The 23,985-nt window shown below is 35.3% G+C and overlaps 1 protein-coding gene across 1 annotated transcript; it reads right to left on the reverse strand.

Moving 5' to 3' along the window:
• Window positions 1–263: 263 nt before the first annotated feature.
• On the reverse strand, window positions 264–23,627 carry hgo (homogentisate 1,2-dioxygenase). Its single transcript, XM_069843815.1, has 10 exons — window positions 23,388–23,627; window positions 19,065–19,200; window positions 15,243–15,373; window positions 14,675–14,858; window positions 11,727–11,806; window positions 11,546–11,645; window positions 10,698–10,924; window positions 8,667–8,793; window positions 1,738–1,919; window positions 264–1,508 (listed from the first exon to the last, which is right to left on the reverse strand). The coding sequence occupies exons 1-10, from the start codon at window positions 23,403–23,405 to the stop codon at window positions 1,365–1,367; spliced, it is 1,329 nt and encodes a 442-aa protein (XP_069699916.1). The 5' UTR covers window positions 23,406–23,627; the 3' UTR covers window positions 264–1,364.
• Window positions 23,628–23,985: the final 358 nt, after the last annotated feature.

The following is a 23,985-nucleotide window of genomic DNA, read 5'->3' on the forward strand; positions in this document are numbered from 1 at the left end:
AGTTTACAAGCAAAACACATTAAGTCAAAAATATTACTTTTAAGAAAAATATGTATATAATGTGCATAAACTTAGAGTAGGAAAATTTAATAAACATAAAGAGAAACATAATATTTTTTACTTAATGTGTTTTGCTTGTAAGCCGATGATATGCTGTAATCATATTTTTAATCATCAATGGAGCAGTGCATTCAAATATGTTTGTAATGCTAAATAGATTTATGATTATGTTCTGTTAAGTTCTCAAAATCGTCTGGGCAATGGAAAGGAAAAAAGAAAAATATATTTGCTACATATATTTATAACATGCTATTAATACACAATTTACACTTCACAAATAAACAAATCAAAAGTTTTTTGTAGAGATACAGGTTTATTAGTTAAAGCAAGAAAACTATCTGTTAGACATTACTTAGTTTTACATTAAAATAATTTTATTGTTAATGTCATTCATATTCTTGGAGTGTATTATTTATTTGAAATTACACACACAATCAAGAATATATACACATATGAAGATGCTTTTTGGTAGAGATATTAGTTGAAAACATGTGTGTGTGTCTAATACCTACTCACTTCACTTGCATGATTCAGGTTCTGTGTATTGCGGATAGATAGCAGGACTGTGATCCATTTTCAATTTGTACACCACTTTGGCAGGCCACGCTGTACATGATGTGTATCTGTGAAGAGTTATATCGTAGTGTAGGGAATGGGTGAGGATGATGATGATGGTGAGGAAGGGAGAAGGGGAAACCCAGTCCCAGCACATAGGCTACTTCTGTCGAATAGCACCAAGGGGGCCAGAAGACTTAATGTCCCCATCTTCATTGGAAACATAAAGTTAGGCCTATATGTTGCATTTTTTATGTATCATACAAGTTAAAAAAATAATAAATCCTGACGTGACAATATGTTCCTTATTAAATATGTAATATTATTGATCTTCACGTTAGTAAGACTTCTCCTATATTATTTTACTGCATGAACCATTCTGCATGTTAGTAACTTACTACAAATCGAAAAATTAAAGAAAAGCTCATTTTCTTGTTTTATCAATCACAAGCTCTCGAAGCCATCCCAGCTGTGGTGTGTGGTAACAAGATACGAATATATCAGATGTCTGTCACAACAATTTTGGATAATTCATTAATACTATTGCAACTCCTGACAAAAAGTAACTGAGGTATTGACTTCTCATATGCAGATACAAAATATTGTACAGTATGTTTGCAGTATAATTCTGTATAGAAGGTAAATTTCCTTTTCAAAAAGCTTGAGAATCAAGCCTACTGATTTATGTCCAGTATGACAGTACATTCTTTGTGTTATCTTGATTCATGGAGAGCTTGCATATCACTGCTTTATGCTATCTCAGGTCTCCAGTTGGGATCGAAATGTTTCTTGAGAGACTGCCAGCAGTTGTAGTAATTTTTATCCAGCTTCTGACATGTTTCTTCACCCCATTTGGTGACAGTAAGACTTAGGGAGCTTTCAAACATGAAGGCCTAGAAATGCAAAGATACCGTATTTCAGAGGCACTGAAAATATATTTATATATATTTTTAAGCCATACCATTTTTTTATTTATGTATTTTTAAAAATCTTTTCAGATTTCTGTTGCTACTAACAATACTTGTCCAAATCAAATAAAACAAAATTTTAGACATCTGCATGGATATGAATTGTTAAATGTTTCCTGTACATGTTGTTTTAATATGAAATTGCGCTTTTCACCTGTGTACCATCGGCCACTCTAGTGGGGGCCAAAACAGCATTTGAGGCTCCTTCAAAACATTGTGCATCAGGTCCATGTGGAGTCATCATGGAATGCAGTGAACCTCCACCAGGCAAGAAACCTTCTTCCTTTGCTTCATAATTTCCACGAATTAAGCCCATGAATTCAGACATGCAATTCCCTGAAATAAATTAATTTACTAATATGATGACAGGGCCCGGATTTGTATGCAAAAAAATGTTTTTCTTCCTAATGCATACATTTCTAAAACAAAGTTTAATATCCATTTTGAGGTCCGATAAATGCAAATTCTAAATTTTATTCTACATAAAAACACACATTTTACAAAAAAAAAAGTTATGTGAATAAATATTTTCGATATTTTCTCCATAAATACATATTTTAGTACTTTTCTTCATTCTCTTTTAACATTTTACAACAAAAATTTGTATCTCGAAAGAATTCAATACGAATGCTTCATTTTCGCTTGAGGTGAGAATGATTCACAACATCATCATCATCATCATCATCATCATCATCATCATCATCATCATCATCATGTTAGAGCTACAACCCAGGGTGGATTTTGGCCTCCTTAACAACAGCCTTCCATCTTACTCTGTCCTTTATCTTTGGATACCCCATCCATCCACCTTAACTTTGGTCTACCCTTTCTCCTCCTGTTATATAGTCTACCCTTTAACATTTTAATAGGAGTGCGTGTTTCAGGCATCCTGTTTACATGTCCTAGCCATCTCAATCTTTGAGCTTTCATAAATTTTACAACATCTTGACCGAGAATGATTCACTTGCACATGTTTAATAGGGGAAGAACGGAATCCAATCTCGAGATTACATCATAAAGTGACCTATATGTTAATGTGCGTGTCTTTTTCTGCTTCTGTAAACAGTGACTTAATGCAGTGAGTTAGATATTCTTGCCTGCCTGTTTGTTAGAATCAGATCACTGGACCATTTGGTTTATTTTGTGAAGTGTAGCTGTGTGAATTAAAAATACTTAAAGTGAATTATAGAAATAATTTTGAAGCATTTACACTGTAGTAAGTGAACTGGACAAAGACGATGCCTCTGTAATTGAGATTATTCAGAATTTAAATGTGATACTACTTTAAAATGTGACTTGGCCTTCATATCTGTTAATTTCGGTTTCTTGATTCACTCAATAAAGAAACTAGAAACTTCTGTAGATTTATTGAGTACCATATTTACTTGCGTAATTCACGCCATCACATATTTCACGCACCCAAATTATTTACTATATAATTTAATAAATTAATTTCCTCGTATATTTCACGCATTTAATATTCGTGAAACTTGAAGTAATGAGGTGTGTTATGTTGAGGAGCCCTGAATGTACGGTATCTTAAATGCCGTAACGAGAGAGAGCATAGAGGTATTTGGGACCGGACAGCTACCTGTTACAGGCGCACCCTTCTCGTCTATGAAAATCCTTTAAAAATACTGGTATAGGGTAGTGACCCCCCCCTTCCATTTGAATGGGGGTGGTTTGAAACCTTTGTGTTGGATCGCATCAATTGAGTTTGAGACTCGAAAAGGGAAACCTGTCAAAAGCAGTCTGTTAAAAGTTTTAACAATGAATGGTAAATCCCGATATTCGAGTCATACTGCGTCCTTCAAATTAAAAGTTATTGCGTATGCAGAAACACATGGCAGCAGAGCAGCTGGATGTGAATTCACAGTTCCAGAATTTAATTTTCGCTACTGGAGGAAACAAAAACAAGCTCTTCAAGAAACAAATGCATCAAGGAAAGCATTTCGTGGGCCAAAAAGTGGAAAATTCCCTGATCTTGAAGACAAGTTACTAGGATATGTAAGGGAACTGCGTAGTTGTGTTATTTTTACCCTTAAAAATATCAGCTTGTGAAATTCCTCGCTTAATTCACGCACCCTTAATTTATAGATCGAAATTGCGGGAAAAAAGTGCGTGAAATATTCGAGTAAATACGGTAATTCAGTGAAAGAAATACAGTATTTTGAAAGGCAAACTTAACACTATCTCAGGTTCGAAAATAGAAGTTCTAAGAAAAACATTTAAGGATACGCTTGAGAAAAATAGTGGCTACCAAACCAGGGGCGTATTTTGCAGACTACCGGGGCTACCGGCGGTAGCCCAAGGAAATTACAAAAGAAAAAGTTTATAATATAACATAATGTAATAATTTTGTATTACCGTATTAGTTTTACCACAGTAATTAAAATTAAAGTAATTGTTAGATTTATATGCGCTCTCTGCTCTCGAAAAGAAACAAGTTGTCAAGGCGGCATCACTGGAGAAACCGCTGCCGCGAAGGGTAGCCTGTGACCGTTCCACTCACGTCGCACAACTGCCCGTCCCCCACTCCCTCCTGTTTCCATCGTGCACTGTAGGAGGGTGAGTTGCCGCTCTAGTGATCGGTTTCTTGGAAGGCGCGAAGCAACAATATGCTTAGTACGCTAGCTCATTAATGTGATTGTGTTCTTGCAGTGCAGTATTTTAAATTTGTGATTTGTTCGAGTGTCTAAGAGTTATATTAATTGTGAATTATTAAGTTTTTAATTTCCCAATTAAGTGATATTGTGAAAAATATGGCAGAACAAGTTTCTGGAGAGGTTTGTGTTGAAAATGACTGTGTAATAGAAGGTTTATTAAAAGTGCCTTTTAACCGTCGTACATACAACGAGAAAGTTGAAATTGTGAAAATGGAAAGACCAACTCCTGAGTTAAATTTGTCCATGGACGCAAAAGAAAAACAGCGTGAGTACACACGCCATTTCACTTCAACATCATATGGTAAGTGGAATTGGTTGTGTGGTAGTTCTAAACTGTCTAAACTATTTTGCTGGCCATGTTTGTTATTTAGCCGTGAAACTAATGTGTGGTCAAAAGAGGGGTTTTCTAATATGAACTCCCTTCGAACGGCAGTCCTAAAACACGACAAATCAAAAGCTCATATTTATAGTAGCATGAACTTTGCAAACTTTGGGAAGACAAGAATTGATTTACAGCTAGATAAGCAAAAAGTTCTACACATCAACCAACACAATGCTCTTGTGAAAAAAAATCGGGAGATTTTACTGCGTCTTATTAACGCAGTCTGCTTTCTAGGAAAACAAGAATTGGCTTTTCGGGGTCATAATGAGAGTGTGGAATCAGATAATAGAGGAAATTATATTGAATATTTAAGTTCCTTAAGTGAATTTGACCATTTACTGGCCAATCATCTTGAGAGTTCAACAGTATTCCGTGGTACTTCTCCCGCAATTCAGAATGACTTAATATTTGCTATAAGTGGGGTTATGATAAAGAACATAAAATCTGAAATAGAAGAAGCACCTTTTGTGGCCATTGTTGTTGATGAAACAAGTGACTGCTCTAATCAGAGTCAATTGTCCACTGTTTTAAGATACGTCGACAGTACTGCCAATGTTCAAGAACGGTTTATAGGATTCACAAATGTCAGTTCGGGCAAAACTGCTGCTGCTTTGTTTCAGCATGTGGAAGGTGTTATAGCAGAATACAATGTCGGCAATAAGTTAATTGCATAGACATACGATGGTGCTTCAGTTATGGCGTGAAATATTAATGGCTTAAAAACAAAAGTTCAAGAAAAGTATCCTCAAGCACTATTTGTCCATTGTTACAGCCATGTTCTCAATTTAGTTTTGCAACAAACTACTTTATCCATTCCAGAATGCCGCATTTTTTTCAAAACACTGTCGGGTTTAGCTGCAATTTTTCTCATCATCTCCTAAAAGATCAAAAAAACTCAAGGAATTTATGAAAAAGAAACTCCCAAAAGTAGCACCAACTAGATGCAATTTTACATCTCAGCTTGTAAATACAGTAAAGGAATACAGAGAACAACTGACTGCTTTCTTTGAAAATATCATTTGTAATGACTCTGAAGAAAACTGGGATGATGATGTAATTGTGCAGGCTCAAGGATATTTGTATTTTTTCACACAGTTTCAGAATATATTTCTTCTTGAAGTCTATGCTAGAGTGTTCGCACATACAGATGTGCTCTACAATATTCTTCAGACAAAAAGTCTAGACATAGCATACTGCTTGCAAGAGGTATCAAAGTTAAAACATACTATATCCGAGTTCAGACGTAGTGGGTTTCCGTCCATATGGAGTAATATGGAAAATGAAAATTCTTCAGACAATACAATGGAACCACCATTAAAGCGAAGAAAAGGAAATGATGAATTGAAATACAGGCAGCTGTACTATAGCATACTAGATCGTATGCACATGGAAATTACTGACAGATTTTCTGATTATGGAAAGCTTCACTTCACACATCTTCTAGATTCTCAAAAATTTTCTGCTTATAGAGAAAACTTCCCGAATGAGGCACTAAACAAATTATTTCAGTCCTATAACAGTCACTTTGATCAAGTACGTTTGAAAAATGAATTAAGTGTAATATATTCAGCAGAAGTCTTTGATTTTTCGAACAAACCTATCCATGAAATATTATCTGCCATATATGAAAACCAGCTGAACCAAGTTATTCCTGAAGTCCTTAAATTGGCAACATTAATTGTGACAATACCAGCTACGTCAGCATCGGTAGAAAGAACATTTTCTGCGTTGAAGAGAATAAAATCCTACTGTAGATCAACTCATACACAAGAACGTTTATCCGGCTTGGCACTGATGTCAATTGAAAAGTCATTTCTACAGAAACTTTGCAAGTGGCCCAACTGTAATTTCAATGACGAAGTCATCAAAGTATTTTCGTCCCAATCAAGACGTCTGGAATTCACATATAAATAGGTAAGGAATTTTATTATAGGGTTTTAAAAATATATTTTGTGTAATAATAGGTTCAGTGGTAGCCCAGACCCTTAAACCAGTATACGCCACTGTACCAAACCCTCTGCAAAGTCGCTCAAGTTTTGGAAGGCTAAAACATAAGTAAACTTAGGGTGACCAGATTCACATCGATAGAAAAGAGGACACAAAGCTTAAAAAAAAAAGGAGGGCATTGTTCGAAAAAAGAGGACAAAATATGTACTTAGATTTAGGCTTAGGCCTATATTATACTATAAATTACGTCAATATCTATTTTCTTACAAAATATTTACAGTACAGTCGGCCTGGGTAGCATAGTTGGTATAGTGCTGGCCTTCTGTGCTCGAGTTGTGGGTTCAATCCTGGCTCAGGTTGATGGCATTTAAGTGTGTTTAAATGCTACAGGCTCCTGTCAGTAGATTTAATGACATGTAAAAGAACTCCTGAGGGACAAAATTCCAACACACAGGCAACACTGATATAACCTCTGCAATTGTGAGCATCGTTAAATAACCTATAATTTTAATTTTTTTTTCTTACAGTACAGATTTAAGCTTATACCATAATTAAAAGTATGTTACTATTATAAAATAATTATGGTAAGACTTAGTAATAATGATTTTATAGTTAGCTACATATGAAAATCAAGGGAACTATAATTATTAAAGAGGACAGAAAATATATATTTAGATTTAGGCTTAGGCCTATATTATACTTAAAATTATGTCAATATCTATTTTATTACTTATGATAAAACTTAATATAAAATGACTGCACAGTTAACTCCACATGAAAGCAAAGGGAACTATAAATTACTATCAAAATACATAAAAAGACCGCACAAAATGTGAATTTAATATTACTTTGTAAGCAAAGAGAGTTATGATCGTTGGCAAAGGGTATATTTCGTCTATGCTGCTGCCACCTACAGACAAATTACTTGAAAAAGGCGTCAAATCAGATAATTTCAAAATATCAGGCATACAAGTTACGAAAAGAAGGACATTTCTTGATTTTTTTTAAATCCGCCTCGACCCCAGGCAAAGGCCTAAAAAGGAGGACATGTCCTGACAACAGAGGACGTCTGGTCACTCTAAGTAAACTTGGTCGTGTGTGTGTTAGTGATATACCCCTCTTCAACTATGTAAGGTTAACATCGTGTGATGTAGAACGTTCCTTTTCTCAATATAAGGCATTGTTCTCAGATAATAGGCAAGGATTTGTGATCCACAATCTGGAGATGACATTTGTTGTGCACTGCAACTCCAGTCAGCATTTTACATCTGATGTTTAGCTGCAATTGATGAGTTTCAATATAATTTTTTATAGTAAGTTACGAACATTCTGATGTTTTTGTTTACATTTTCAGGAAATGTTTTTTTTTAGTTTTAGCACATTTTTCAAATTTTTAGCACATAAAAAATAAATATTTTAAAGTATTTTAGCACAAAAATCCAGGCCCTAATGATGAGATTTATCATATTTTTAAACTCGACTGTGCAATATCCCATATAATGATTTAATATGCCTGCAAAGAGTAACTCTCTTTCAGTCAAGCATGCCTTAAAAGCAATCTGTGTAAACGAAAATTAAATCTAAACAGTTCAATGAAATATCCAAAAGTCTGTTTCTGAATACAATCAATCTGAAAGTCTAAAATCCCATACAATTCAAACAATTTATATTTCAGGTACTGTATATAAGGTGCACCATGAGCTGAACGGCTAGAATGTCTGCTTTCCAAGCTGGTAACCCGTAATTCGAATCCCAGAGGATCCAACTAGAATTTGAGATGGACTAATCCCCTATTGATATTTCACCATTGCTCCATTAATCATAATATGATGCTAAGTAGTTCACCACCTACAGTGTACTAAGGGCAATGCCTTCATGGTGGCTGAGAGCTTCTGTGCATTACCCATTAGAGGAGAAACTTGGGTGAATGACGAAAGTCAAGTGACACACAGATATATATATCAGCTATTTTGACCACAAAAACTTCCATCAGGTGAAAACAATGAAATTATACTGAATATCACAAAAATGTTTGTTTCTGATTAAATTTATACCTTCTTCATAAATATGATAATTAAAGATACCCACTGTGATAATATGGTGGGCGGAAAGTGTGCTCTTGTACAGACCATCGTGGAGGGAAGATGACGAAGTCAGCAATAGCCGTGCCTGGTTTGTTAGATGGACATGTTAGCACTGTGAAAATCGATGGATCCTGTCAGAAACCATAATGAATTAATATTTTACCTGATCAAAGACCTGTTGTAAACTAATCAAATGACGTACAGTAAGTCATCACAGAGCATTTTAAAATTTATTTTTATTTTATTTTAGTAGATTATTTTACAATTCTTTATCATCTTCGGTTATTTAGCATCTGAATGAGATGAAGGTGATAATGCCAGTGAAATGAGTCCGGGTTCAGCACTGATAGTTACCCAGCATTTGCCCACAATGGGTTGAGGGAAAACCCCGGAAAAACCTCAACCAGGTAACTTTCCCCGACCAGGAATCGAACCCGGGCCACTTGGTTTCGCGGCCTGACGCGCTAACTGTTACTCCACAGGTGTGGACGACACACAGAGCATCAACAAGAGTTGTGAGGCACATTTAAGTTTACCGTTTATGTTTTCAAAGAGTTGAGTAAATCCACAATTTTCAAAGAGAAGTCTCATTAAGGGTTTTAAACACATATGACAACTTTATAAATTTCCATGAAATTTTTATGCTTTTAACAGGAAACCATTTATATTTTAAGGAGAGTTAATTCCATATATATTTCTATCTCAATGACATAAAATGCGTAGGTCTACAATTTTTAAAATGTCTTAACAACAACAAAGTAGTATGTAAAATCTATACTAATAATAAATCTGTAGCCGAAATTTTTCTGGTAATTTTCGATTTTCCAAAAATAATTGGTCCTAACAAATATAATTAACCACCCTGAAACAGAAAATCGCTTTTTTGAAATTTTTGTTTGTATGTCTGTCTGTCTGTATGTTTGTTACCTTTTCACGCGATAATGGATGAACGGATTTCGATGAAAATTGGAATATAAATTATGTTCGTTGTAACTTAGATTTTAGGCTATATGGCATTCAAAATACATTATTTAAAAGGGGAGGTTATAAGGGGGCCTGAATTAAATAAATCAAAATATCTCGCTTATTATTGATTTTTGTGAAAAATGTTACATAACAAAAGTTTCTTTAAACATAATTTGCGATAAGTTTTATTCCTTGAAAAATTTTGATAGGACTGATATTTAATGAGATAAATGAGTTTTAAAATTAAAATAACTGCCATCTAAGGCCATATAATGAAATAAATAACAAATGACTTCGTCTATAAGGGGCCTTGGACAGCAACAATCGAAAGCTATGAAAGATAGCCTACAGAGAATGTTTCTGTGTTTGTATGAAGTAATATCGGAAGCTAAATTAACCGATTTATATAATTAATTATTATTTCACCATTGGAAAGTGTAGTTTCTCTAGATGGACATAATGCTATAATGTTATTACAGTAACTTCTGATATAATATAATGTAATATAATATAATATAACATAATATAATATAATATAATATAATATAATATAATATATGTAATGTAATGTAATATTATATAATATAATTTAAGTTATTTGAAGGGTTCAGAACCATAGTGGGCCAAACGCCATTTACTGCATACATAGAAAACAAGGGTTAAAATTAAGTTATTACCATAATTTAATGCAAGCCTATAACAAGTAAAATAAAGTATACACATTAAATCTAAATGATGTCAATGTTCATTAAACTATGGTTGCATGTAATAAAAATTAGAAATATGTTGAAGGAATTGTCATTGCACCAATGAGTGGTCTCTGGACCAAAATGATCGCATTTTAATTATTTGGATGCAATTTAAATTAAGTAACATTAAACGATTTATCCTTCTACCAAACACGAATGTTCCCTGGATCAAATGTCCTATTTTAATTATGTAATTACTTTATATTTATTTCTAACGGGTGCAGCAGAGCGCACGGGTACGGCTAGTAAGTCATAAATACGCATATGCATAAAATGGCTTTAGTGGTTCTATGTCTCGATTGTAATTAAAGTGTACTTACACAGTGGTCAAACTGTACAGCATTCACAACCATGAATAGTGCCAAGTTGTATTTGTATGGAACATAATTTCCATGCCACGCAACTACATCAAAAGGACTATGGTCCTGCTCAGCTTGAAATAGATGGCCTTGAAATTTGGATACGACCTGGTAGCCTTTCACATCTCTGTCTTCAAACCATGCTACAGGAGATAGAAAATCACGTGGGTTTGCCAAGCCATTTGCACCTGGAAATTCAAGTTAAGCATTTGAAATACAGGGTATATGTTGTTTATTACTTGAAAAAATTATGCAAAATGTTTGATTTGCTGAAGTAAATATACCACAGATAGTGTATATACGAAGAATTATGTACCTAAGTACATATTAAATACTGAGAATTACTTAGTTCTGTATATTAATGATTATAGAAATAGAGGATTAATTTTTAATGATATTACAAGGATAATAAGGAAGAAATTATCCATGAAATTATAGCCCAATCACCAAAACCTACATCATTTTTATGATTCAAGAATCAGCAATAAAAAAGTTTTAAGTATCTGGTGAATTATATTTTGGTTAGTTCATTTTCGTATTTATTTATACAATATTATTTTTATTTCTACATATAAGCTTATTTTACATTTATTTTTCTTTCTACATATATATAGTAAGAATTATTTACAATTATTTTTAACACAGTTGTTGAACTACCATGGCTTAAGAATAAAAAAATGCAGTCATAACATATTGAAGTATGACATTTGCGTCATATCTTCTGTAAAGGCAGTTTCTATTAACAGTGAGGAATTATACCAAATTACCACTATATAAATCACTAATGTTACGTCTTTATCGATGCTTACCAATTGGTCCTAGATATGGCAACTGAAAATGAGTGTCAAATACTTCTAGGATATATCCACGTGTTGGTCCACTGATATTAACAGAAAACCGCATTCCTTGCTATGGAGGAAAGGTATATTTTCATTAAAATTTGAAATAATTATGGCAGTACTATAATTACTTATCAAAAGAGTCTCTCACCTGTATAACACATATCTCATTGGGCTCTACTCTCATCTTGCCGAACTCTGTTGTAATATCCAGTATTCCTTGCTGTGGCACTTGAAAGAACATGGAAAGTATGTCTTTATTACTACGATTTCAATGAGTAAAGATATCTACACGTATTTATGTGATATTTTTTTTTAGTAGGTTATTTTATGACGCTTTATCAACAGCTTAGGTTATTTAGCGTCTGAATGAGATGAAGGTGATAATGCCGGTGAAATGAGTCCGGGATCCAGCACCGAAAGTTACCCAGCATTTGCTCATCTTGGGTTGAGGGAAAACCCCGGAAAAAACCTCAACCAGGTAACTTGCCCCGACCGGGAATCGAACACAGGCCACCTGGTTTCGCGGCCAGACGCGCTGACCGTTACTCCACAGGTGTGGACTATGTGATATTTATTCATGGGGTAGTGTGGAGCAAATTCAATCCATCGATATTTACACTTGTTCCCATCTAAGAGTGGCGATGCCACAGTCCATAAGATGCATATAGCAAATTAAGTAATTGAATAAATTAGAATATATATATATATATATATATATATTGTGACAGCGACGTGAGATTCGAACTCACGACCAGCGTCCCGCAACAAAGCAGATCGCGCGGGCTTCACGGAGCACTAAGGAACGGCGCGCGGCGGAGAAAGGGGAAAGGGCCCACGCGATGAGGGGAGATCGCGCGCGCAGCTGCTTACGGAGGGAAGGGGGAACGGACCTTCCCGACTCTTCGAGAAGTCCGTCGAAGTGGAGATATCCAGATAATTCTCTGCACAGCTGTAGAAATTTCTCGCAACTATGATTTCGCTATGGTAGCTCAGTTGGTAGAGCAGCTGGCTACGGACTGGAAGGTCCGGGGTTCGATCCCAGGTGGTGACAGGATTTTTTCTCGTTGCCAAACTTTCAGAACAGCCCCGAGGTTCACTCAGCCTTCTACAAAATTGAGTACCGGGTCTTTCCCGGGGGTAAAAGGCGGTCAGAGCGTGGTGCCGACCACACCACCTCATTCTAGTGCCGAGGTCATGGAAAGCATGGGGCTCTACCTCCATGCCCCCCAAGTGCCTTCATGGCATGTTACGGGGATACCTTTACCTTTTTATGATTTCGCTATAAAAGAAGAAATGCCAGCGAACTCGAGTAGTTTTCAGTTGATTAGTCAGCCAGTCAGTGAGAAAGCCAGAGCAAGCAAGCCAGTCTTGTGTACCGGAGTTCGACTCGAGTGTGCGTCCGCAACTGTATCAGCATCCGAAGGCCTGAGTTCGAGTGCAGTGGACCGCAGTTGGAGGGACCTGGGTTCGAGTACAGTGAACTCGAGTGACTGAGCTAGAAGAACTGTGAACTGAGAACTGATAGTTCTGATTTGTAAATAGTGTTTGTAAATATTAGTTAAGATTAACAGTTCATTGTTGTTCGTAATAGGCCAAGTAAATTGTCATTGCCGTCAGTGGAGTGCTATAACGAATACTGTGTTGTGTGAAAATCCAATTGTTGACGAGAGCGTTTAAGGCGAATTGTAGAAAGGAATTATTGTTGTGACGAATAAATTACATTGTTGTTACTAATAAAATTCACTATATATATATATATAGTACAGAAGATTTGGGAAGAGGACGCTAAGTTATAAGCATAAGCATTTCATGATGTTGCTTTGTTAACTGTCCAAAAGCAGGTTTGAACCTCATAAGTGACATAAGTAAAACATTACTCATGAAGGAACTAAGCCAGGAGATAATGGGGTAGGGTGGCCAGTTCCTTTCCCCCTCATATTCATGATAATAATGACTAATTATATAAAGTAAAAAGTGTAATCTTTAAATTTAAACAATAGGATTAACTAAAATAAACAGTAACTTACAGTTAATAATAAACAAATTGTTAAAGAGAGTACCTCGGAAAAAAGAAATGATTATATGTAACATCTACAGTAGAACCTCTATTATCCGTGGTAATGAAGGGGATGGGCTGAACAGTTAATCGAAAAAATCGGATAATCCGTATCATAAAAGGTTTCTGTAAATTTAGTGAATAATATAGTTTGGTAATTTCCTCTATGGACTTGTACTTAACACGCTAGGTAGTGGATCAAAAGTTCACTAATTGAAGTCTTGTTGGCAACGATGGGTTTTTAAGGGCAAGGAAACTTCTTGTAATGGCTACCTGTGGAAAGTTATGAATAGGATCTCGTATTGTGGATTTACATACTTTATATACTCCAAACTGGAATTCTGTTGCGAGATGAGCCACAGTAGTTTCTCTTTCCCCAAACCACTCAATTATTTACACTTTTTTTTTTATATTTAGCAAAACACGCTTTCTTTTGACCCGTAGAAGACATTTCATATAGAAGTTATATAGTACGACAATTCGAACAGTAGACCATACCGTGTAAGAGAAAGGGCTTGTATTAACAATCTCTAGATAAAAATAACGTGCTAATACAAAGCATAATACTTCATATATTTCTGCAGCAAAAAAAAAAAAAGTAACGGATAATCCACCAATAGGTTAATAGGGTGATGGATAATCGGGGTTCTACTGTATATATTTTGATGACAATTTTTGCCCATAAACCTATTCACGTGCAAGTAGATCCTATATCTAACGAAGATTTCTTGAACATGGTGTTACACTAAAAATATTACATTTTTTCATCAGTTGTACCTCGAACAAAGACATTCTCATTAAAAAACACGTTCTATTCATTTTACGTTGTCCTGCACACCTTTAGAACATAATGTAAACAGAAATAATTTTGTCTTCTGAAAATATAGTATACTGCATGGATTTATTGTTACAAATACTATCTTTAAAAGCACAATAAAAATACATTTTATGACATTTTGATCAAATTTTACGAATTTTAAATATTGCCTCAATTAATTTTTTTAGGAATATAAATATTTAAAAGGAGTTATATCACTTACCTATCAAGAAGTCTCCATCCGAGTTATAGAAACATTTGTCCTTCATTGACGTATTGCACAAAAAAATATGAACTGCTATTCCAGATCTACAACGAGGATCTCCAGCTCCACACAAAGTATGCAGACCATCTATAAAATCTGTCTTCTGACTTATAGCTGGGATATCAAATGGAAGCCATCGCATCTGTAGCAGTAATTATGAAAATATATTTCAAATCCACTTTGAATATAAACGTAATAATCAACTAAAAAAGGAAAGAATTCTATAGCTAAATAGATTGCCAAACAATTTTTGATAAATGAAATAAGGTCTGAATTGGTCCAGTGCCAAATAAGAATGCTTATACTCGTTAGCAATGAGATAAAAGGAGCTTCATATTACAGACACATTATACAGTTAGTCGAGAGTAGATGGAGGAGAATGGCTTATGCATTTTATATATTATACTTTTCTTTGTCAATGAACAATGAAATATTATGTTGTTGTTGTCTAATGCCAGGCATTTAACTGTCAATGATTCATACATAATTCGAAGGTAATGGTTTCTCATCAATAGTAATATATTACCTGATTCGGATTTGGTAAGTTCTGGTCCCAATTGTTAGAGAGGTAATGTGTCTTGATGCGTATAAAAGGCTGATGTATTACTGAAGGTCGAATCCGATAAAGCCATGACCTCTTATTCTCTGTGCGTGGAGCTACAGAAGTAATATAAAAAAAAAAGTATTCATTTATAAAACAATTTAAATATAGCTTCATAATGTTTAATAGTCTATGGTAACAATTTACAATACAATACTTGAGGAGCTCATTTTCAAAATGACTCTTGTACACCTGATAATGAAAATGAGCTTCCTGTGTCCATGCATTCTTCAAATCTCTACTAACAACTGCCATGATTTGATTTCAGAACGCCCTCTAAACCACTAAAATCATGCGTTAAAAGTGACTATTGGAATCAAAATGACCCTTGACCATAGTAAAATTGGGACAAAATATTAGTTCCAGCTTTGGAATCAAAGAGTCTGATGCTCTCATTTCATTCTAAATGCACTCAACCTCTTTGGTTTCATAATGTCTCTTGGCTAGCTGGTAAGAAATTTTACACTTAAAAACGTTTCTCGTGATTTCCCACAAAGTTATGGGAATGGACAAGGGTCGTTTTGAAAATAAGCTTCTCACCTAAAATTAGAAAGTTATAAATATAAAAAAATAAAAGAGAATGAACATGTATTTGTCTTTCAGTGTCTTGAAATATCGTAATTTTCATGGCTTAAGAAGATTCCTTGGTCTGGCCTCAATATGTTACATCTTATTCCAGCATTTCAAATTTGTGTACAGCAACTTGAGGCCATATACGACTTCATTCTTGGACTACGATCATTATACGAGTGTGATTCCAGAAGTAATCCACACTGCGCATGTGCTCCCTATTCCATGGAGCTGTGTGATCCATGTTGACTGTGGTAGCAATGGGAGTTCCTCCGAACAAATCTGCACTAGTTCAAATTAAATCGAGTAAAAACTTCTTTATGTAAAGTGCTTGAAATGGATGACGAAAATTTGCCAGGTCTCGTTAATTAAAATTGAAACGTCATATATGCTGACGGAAATTTATTAACTACTTTGAGAAGTGTGTGGTGGCTCTACAGTAGATCATAGCACTATTTCTCTGTGGTCTTGATGTTTTTATGAAGGTCATATTGTTACAGAAGACAAGCAACACCCTGGAAGACCAAGATCGTCTACAGACTACACTTCAGCAGTTTTGGAGGAAGATCTACTGATTATGCTCCTTTTGGCACATCAATCACTGCAGATTACTCCTCAAAAAGTTTGAGTACAAAATTGCTCCAAAAAAATTGCCAGAATGACCACAGATGTTAGTCTGGTATATTGTTTCTTTATTGCTCATTGCCGAGTCAGTGACAGATGTACCAGTATTGACCCAGCCTATAGTCCGAATATGAGTCCACTACAAGGGTCAATGTTTTACAACATTAAATGACCTAAATACAACTAATTGTATCCCAATGCATCCGAGAACTAAACTGCATCCAACAGCTATCACATCATTGCAAAGCATTCATTGAACTACAAGAGGAATATTTTTAACCAGTGGCGAGGCGTGAGATATCTGTAAATCCTACCACTGAAAAACGAATTATTATTACTATTATTATGCTTTTGGGTGAATGCAAATGTCATGTTAGGACACATACAGTTTTATTTGTATTTCAGGTCAATTCTGCAATGCTTATTGTCAAAAACTTCAATCATGGAGCTGTAAAATGAGACTTATACCAAAATTTCTGGAAATGTCGAATGTAATTCTCGGTTTTCGTGTTCAGATTAGAAAGTTGTGGCGTGAGCCATTCATGATTTATTATATCACAGTTATTTTCATATTTTACTTCCACAAACTTTTCAGCACACAGTTACAGTCCGAGAAATTAGGAACATTTGAACAGTCTCTTTCATAATAATGGCCCAGAAATTCAGTAATTATACAATGATAATTCATATGCATATCAAATAATTAGTTCAAAGTTTAGAAATCCAATATTAAAAAATATTAACACTTCACATAAAAATGAACTAAATACTCGTAAAATAATTACTATGCACTATGTTTGATAAAATATCACTTTCAATAATGTAATTTGATGTAAACAAAAACGTTAAGGTCAATATTCAGCTAACATAACTGCACATGACATACCCTTACTGGTGCTCGTCTTTGGCTCCTTGTTTCTTGCTGGTGGCACTTCATGGCCAAGCAAAATGGAGAATACTGAGGACGTGCACACACTTATAATTGATGCTCACACATGGTACAACAACAAAGTGTACGGTTAGGCTTCACTACAAGAACGAACTCTGTCAGAGACTGTGAGTGAATAAAAATACTATATTCAGGGTTTTACATGTATACCTCGCCACTGTTTTTAGCATTCTTAATGTAAGTAGATTTAAGAAATAAAATTTATACTTATACAAATTAAATTAGTTCACCAGTGTGCAGTAACAGCACGTGTGACTGTGAAACGAGCGAGTCCAGGCTCAAATCCTGGTTGGGGTTTTTTCCAAAATCTTCCCCTTCAACCAATTAAAGCAAAACTGTGATATAGCTTTTGGCGTTAGACGTAGGATTCATTTTGACTTCATTAATTTCAACTTCATGTCATCTTTTAATAGTTTCAGGTCAACAGAGGAAGCAGTATCATAACTTACATACAGATGGCATCGATCTGAGGAAGCTGTAGAAGTCCCAGGGGGATGGACAGGTTTTAGTAGCAGACTCCATCAGAACTGGGTGGTATGAAGCTGAATCGACATATGGTACCAAATAGTGAATCATGATACCTACATGTCCATTCTTGTTTGATGTATATAATAGTTTAATGTATGTTTGTTTCCATTATATTTAATATATATTTTGGTAGTTTTATGATTGTAATAATTGTAAATGTGTACAGGAATGCAGTCTTCAGGTCATAGAATGCAACAGGATGTAGTACTGTGACTTGCATGCAGATAACATCATTCTGGAAAAGCTGCAGAATTCCCAGGGGGATGGAGAGCTTTTGTACCAGACTCTGTCCGAATTGGGTGATGTGTAGCTGAATCAATAGATGGCATCTAACAGTGAATCACAATACTTACAGGAATGTGATCCTATGGACTTAAAATAGCCTCTTTCAAAGTAAATAAGCACAATAAGCATAATGGCGCAGTGAAAACCTTTAGGCCCTCCTCTGTAAATTTTTCTTTTCTATTCTTATTTACTAATGTACTTATACAGTACATCTGTGCATTATTTCTGGGATCACTCTCGTAGTTTATCACGGCTTTCTTTTTAAGACAAAGTATTGTAAAACAGAAGAAATCGACATCAGTATTTTACAGGAAGAGACGAAATAATTTACCTGTTTCTATGGATATTCACTCACTCAGTCGGTCGGTCGGTCAGTCATTTGGAAGGTCCCATGCCCAATCCTACCCTAATTTGAGTTGTTCTTGGTTTCCAAAGTTTCTTCAGGTAAATATCAAGATAGTATCTATCTCAAAGGATGATGACCCACATAATTTCCAATCATATAACCCTTCATTATTACATGAATCCATATGTCATCCATGCATCTTTCGCAACAGATCAGGAATATGTCTAAGAAGCATAGCAACTAGCTGGGTGTGCTCCACTTTGTCGAGATGCAAGATAGGCTGTAATGCCATGGATCACGAGCAGCAACCACTGACTCAACCATTCTCTCTTGATAAAATTGAATGCTACTGTCAGAATTACTTTTGTGAATTTGTTTCTAGTATTAACTCATCTAATGAGCATATGTCATCAATATTGCATTTTTTCGTAATAAAAACACATACCTGTAAATGCAGTTCCAGATAGTTGTTCTGCATACAAACCATAAGGGCATTTTTGAGGATTGTTCTGCCCTTTCGGTAAAGCACCAGGACAACGAGGATCTTCAGATACGAATTCACTACCAAACCCAGATAAATACTGAAACATTGAATAGCAATTGTGAGAGTTTTATTAGTTATTTTATAATGCCTTCGGATATGATTAACAAACGCCTTTTTTAAATTCTGCTAGGCTGGTCTAGTTGAATTTCTGAGGTGGAGGAACCTACAAAGCAGGGATCATTTGCCCCAATGTTGATGGCTAGCTCTGCCATCGAAAGCTTAGAAGCAAATATCGAACTCACCTGGCTGAGAACATATTGAATATGTTAACCCTCCACAAGCTGACCTGAAATGCATACGCTGTAAGTTAAGTGGGTATGGGGTACAAAATGGACCCCGTCAGCTTGCTGAGGGTTAAGGGGAGTTGAATTACGGTGTGGGCTAGAAAAGATTATTAAATTTTCCCTAGCATATTCTCATTCAGAAACAGGTTTCTTTTATTTGCAGTAAGTTTGTGACATGGAAAATCAAGCTGACATTTCTTATCGCCCTGTGAAATCAATTGTTGTTGGCCAGACTTGATCCTGTGAACTTTGGAATAATCGGAGAGCCTGTGACAATTTGGCCACCAAGGACGAATTTACAATTTTACACTTCCACCATTTTTCCTCTGATCTAAAGCATGAGAAACTGCTTCCCATACGGGGGGAAAATGTTACATTCTTTTCCTTATCTCCATTTCTTATTTATTGTTTTCCTTAATTACAGCCTATGATTTTGATAGGTATCTCGCAACACTAGAGGATAAGTAGAACCGCAACAATTAACAAATAAGTTTCGATTACAACACTAATGCAGTGGCGTGCTAGTATGCATTTTGTAGATCACAATAACATTAAAATATGAAATTCAGTTACCAGCAATCTGGTTTCTGTCGATCACTGAGGAGTGAAGTCATTCTAAAACAAAGTGTAACCCCATTTCTCTTTACTGTTGATTTATGATGCAAAACTGTAGTTACTTTAATGCCTTGTACCATTACATTTTATGTCGGTGACCACAGGTTCAGTAAGATTATCTATAAAAGGCTTCAAGAACATATTGAAATAAGGGAAGAACAACAAGGATTTAGAAAGGACAGAAGCACAATAGATGCTATTTTTATATTAAGACAGATAGTCAAAAAAGCGAGTGAATTCAGAAACCCAATGTATTTGAAATTAATGGTAATTAATGGTAAAATTATAGAACAGGTCATGAGTTTCAAATATTTAGGGGTTAATATAACAAGTCATCTGGATGTAATAAATGAAGTAAGAGATCAAGTCTCCAAAGCCTCCAGACTGTCGGGTTGCCTAAGGGATGTAATATGGAAGAATAAATATCTCAATATTGAAAGTAAAATGAAAATCTTTAAAACCACAATAAGACCAGTGAGGACGTATAGTGCAGAAACCCGTGCAGAGACAAAAAAGACTGAACAACTCATGCATACAGCAGAAATGAATACGAGCCATAGTTGGTAAAACTAGACATGATAGAGTAAGAAATGAAGATGTGAGACAACAGTGCAAGATAATGGACGTTAAAAAGTTCATAAATAAGAGAAAGAAAGAATGGAACTCGCACATAGACAGAGCAGATAGCTCAAAACTTATTAAAATAGTACGTGATATGATTCCCAGTGGCAAAAGAGATGTGGGCTGACCGAAAAAACAGTGGAAGGAAGGACTGATGTCATCTTCTACTGAATCGTCTCCTGTGTGAAGACAAACAGGCCATGTGCCTATACAAAAGAAGAAGAAAGACCACAGGTTCCCATCTCAAGTTGCTTGCCTAAAACCCCTCTATATTCAGTGAAAATATTTCAGTATTGTTCATTAATAACCTGTATAAAGTTATCATTTATATTCATATTATTACTGTTACCAGGATCAAGTGGATAAAAGAACAAAAAAAATCACTTGTTGCAATGACAATGAGTAACTAGAAAACAAAATTTTAATTCGATGAAGCATTGTGGGTTTACAGATGCAAGCAGCAATGGTAGTGAGGGGGGGGGGGACCTTCGGCTGGTAAGCTGACAAAAACTCCAGGAACATTTGCTGGAACTTCCTGTAGTTTGAATTAATTTTTGACAAGATGTAAAAACAGAACACGTGTAATGAAATTTTACTATTGTTTTAGCTCATTCAGTTAGTAGACTGCTTCCCACTAAATGGAAAGGCATTCACTATTGTGACATTTAATATGGCAGGATTCTGCAAACAGTTACATTGCCCTTACATTCTTGTTCCATCACTGCACCGTAATATACGAGATTTTGGAGCTTAGTTGTGAAGAATTTTTTTTTCCCCCACCTGCGTGTGAAATGTAATTTCTCCATTTCGGAACTAGCCTACTTACAGGTTCCATTTTCAGGGTCCTATCATCCAAGACCTGGAAGAGTAGCATATTTTGAACTTTATGCTTGTTAGCCCAAATTGAACCAACAAGATTGGCAACTCTTCAAATCTTGAGGTGTATTAGTTCTGAGTATGGAACCTTTAAGCAGTTTCGAAACACGGAGAAATATCGCAACATATGGATGGAAAAGTTATATACATTTACATGGCCACTTCCTCCATTCTGAATATGCGTATTTTATAACAGCCCCAAGTCTTATCCTTATCCCATTTTCGGACCTTCCTTTCTGTAACTAGACAGCTCCTGTCGCTTGAGGAAGGCACAAAGATAGGACTCTTGAGTGGAATACACAAAGAATCATATTGACAATGGACAAAATCAATGTCCTTGATGGAACTGCAACAAATAATGTAATATCTACGCAGTCTTTCGCGCATTCTACTTTCAGCCAAAAACGAATTTAGCATGATTCATGTGTCGTTGATATATTCTGAAGCACTCTGGAGGCCTAAACAAGATAAGTTAATTAGGTACGACTTTGTGGACTTTGGCAATAAAAATGGAATAAACAAGCCTTAAATAACTCCTCTGATTTGTTTTATAGTGCATCCAGTAAAAAAAAAAAAAAGAAAGAAAAAGAAAAAAACTTGTCTCTGCGTAAACAACCACCTAGCAACAGTCAAAGGCTTTTCAAGGGCAACAGGACAACATGCGTTTTGATGATCCTGATCGGGTAGATGGAGGAGAATGCGGTATTTACTTATGCACAATATATCAGTTTTCAAATCAAATTAATTATTACTGGAATGTATCATTCCGACTTCTAAAATATCCAAATTTTTATTGCTCAATATTGGCAAGTATATTATGTATAAACATTGACGATTTCGTATGTAATTGTCTGCGAAGAATGAAATTGCAGAATCATAATAATGAAAACATCCCACGAAGAATATAACGTACCGTATTACAGTATTTCCGTGTTCTGTTCCTAACCAACAGTCCACACCTGTGGAGTAACGGTCAGCGCGTCTGACAGCGAAACCAGGTGACCCGGGTTCGAATCCCTATCGGGAGGTTTTTTCCGGAGTTTTCTCTCAACCCAATACGAGCAAATGCTGGGTAACTTTCAGTGCTGGACCCCGGACTCATTTCACCGGCATTATCACATTCATTTCATTCAGAAGCTAAATAACCTAGATGTTGATAAAGCGTCGTAAAATAACCCAATAAAACAACCAACATGTTTAAGATTTATTATTCCACGTACGGTAATTGAAATATTACCGGTAGTCTGCATTCTACATAGACGAGTTTATTATTATTTTTTTTTTTTACAATCTCACAATGTAAAACTATGTATTACTGAAACAATTAGTACTGAAAATGTCAGCAGATAATACTACTATCTCATTACAATATAATTTTGTTATAACGTACTGATACTTCTGTGGTATACAAACATCTGTGCATCGCACGTTGTATTTCGGTGAAATAAAATGTTACGTCATTCTTTTTTCGAACTTAATCGCGGGGCACACAATTAGGTATTGTCTGGTTGGTATACATTACGGTAAAAATTCCATCCATTTTATATTATGCAATACATTTAATAATGAGAATAGATAACAATATTCTTTCGTAAATTCATGGGCAGTTTCGTAGAGCACATGATCTATCATTCTGTAACCTGGTACAACAACGAAGTATATTTGTATCGAACTCTCACACTTGCATATCTAAATTAAATACACTGTAACGATAAGCAAAAGGCGAAATTATGGACGTTTTATATACTTTTACTCATAACAGTTTCTACGAATAAACAAAATACATAAATGCACTATACAAAGGAAGATTTATAAAATAGTCACTTACCTTAAGATCAATGTCCATTTTTATGATTTATGCGAGGATATTAAAAGAACCTTCTTTCTTCGTGCCTGGAAGCGTTATAATAAGCTCAGAATCGCACTCCAGCCGGGAGATGTATTAACTGAACTAAAGATAGGGATCCAGCAGGTAAAGTTTTGAGGTCATCCAGGTTTGCTTACGACCGAGAATCCAGCCAAACAAGCTACAGGCGTGTAAGTTGTGTTGCGTAAATACTTATCAGAATACATAACTAGGCCTATAATCTCCTGTCACATTCTCCAGCAGAACAAACAAAACTTGCGCTGTCACTGTATGGCCCCTTATGGCACATCCAGAATTACAGGATTGTTTGCATTATTATTAGGCATCACTGGACAATTATGAATGATTGAAGGGACTGAGGGATTAAGTTACGAATGTTCTATTTCGCAGGTATTTTGTGTACATTCGCATGACGAACGAATTGTTTAGTCAACTGTCGAAAAACATGTTGAAACCTCATACATGACATAAGGCATCATTCATGAGGCGAGCCAGAAGATAATGGAGTAGGGTGGTCAGTTCCTTTCCCCGACGAATGGATAATGCTAAGAAATTACAA

The sequence above is a fragment of the Periplaneta americana genome, chromosome 13, assembly GCF_040183065.1.
Source record: "Periplaneta americana isolate PAMFEO1 chromosome 13, P.americana_PAMFEO1_priV1, whole genome shotgun sequence".
NCBI lineage: Eukaryota > Metazoa > Arthropoda > Insecta > Blattodea > Blattidae > Periplaneta > Periplaneta americana.

What these genes read in the sequence shown, in the direction of transcription:
- hgo (XM_069843815.1), bottom strand. An exon ending in ATGAGATATGTGTTATACAG is followed by an intron (nt 11,646 to 11,726) that starts GTGAGAGACTCT and finishes TTTCCTCCATAG; the next exon opens with CAAGGAATGCGGTTTTCTGT. An exon ending in GAGTGGCCGATGGTACACAG is followed by an intron (nt 1,509 to 1,737) that starts GTGAAAAGCGCA and finishes TTGCATTTCTAG; the next exon opens with GCCTTCATGTTTGAAAGCTC.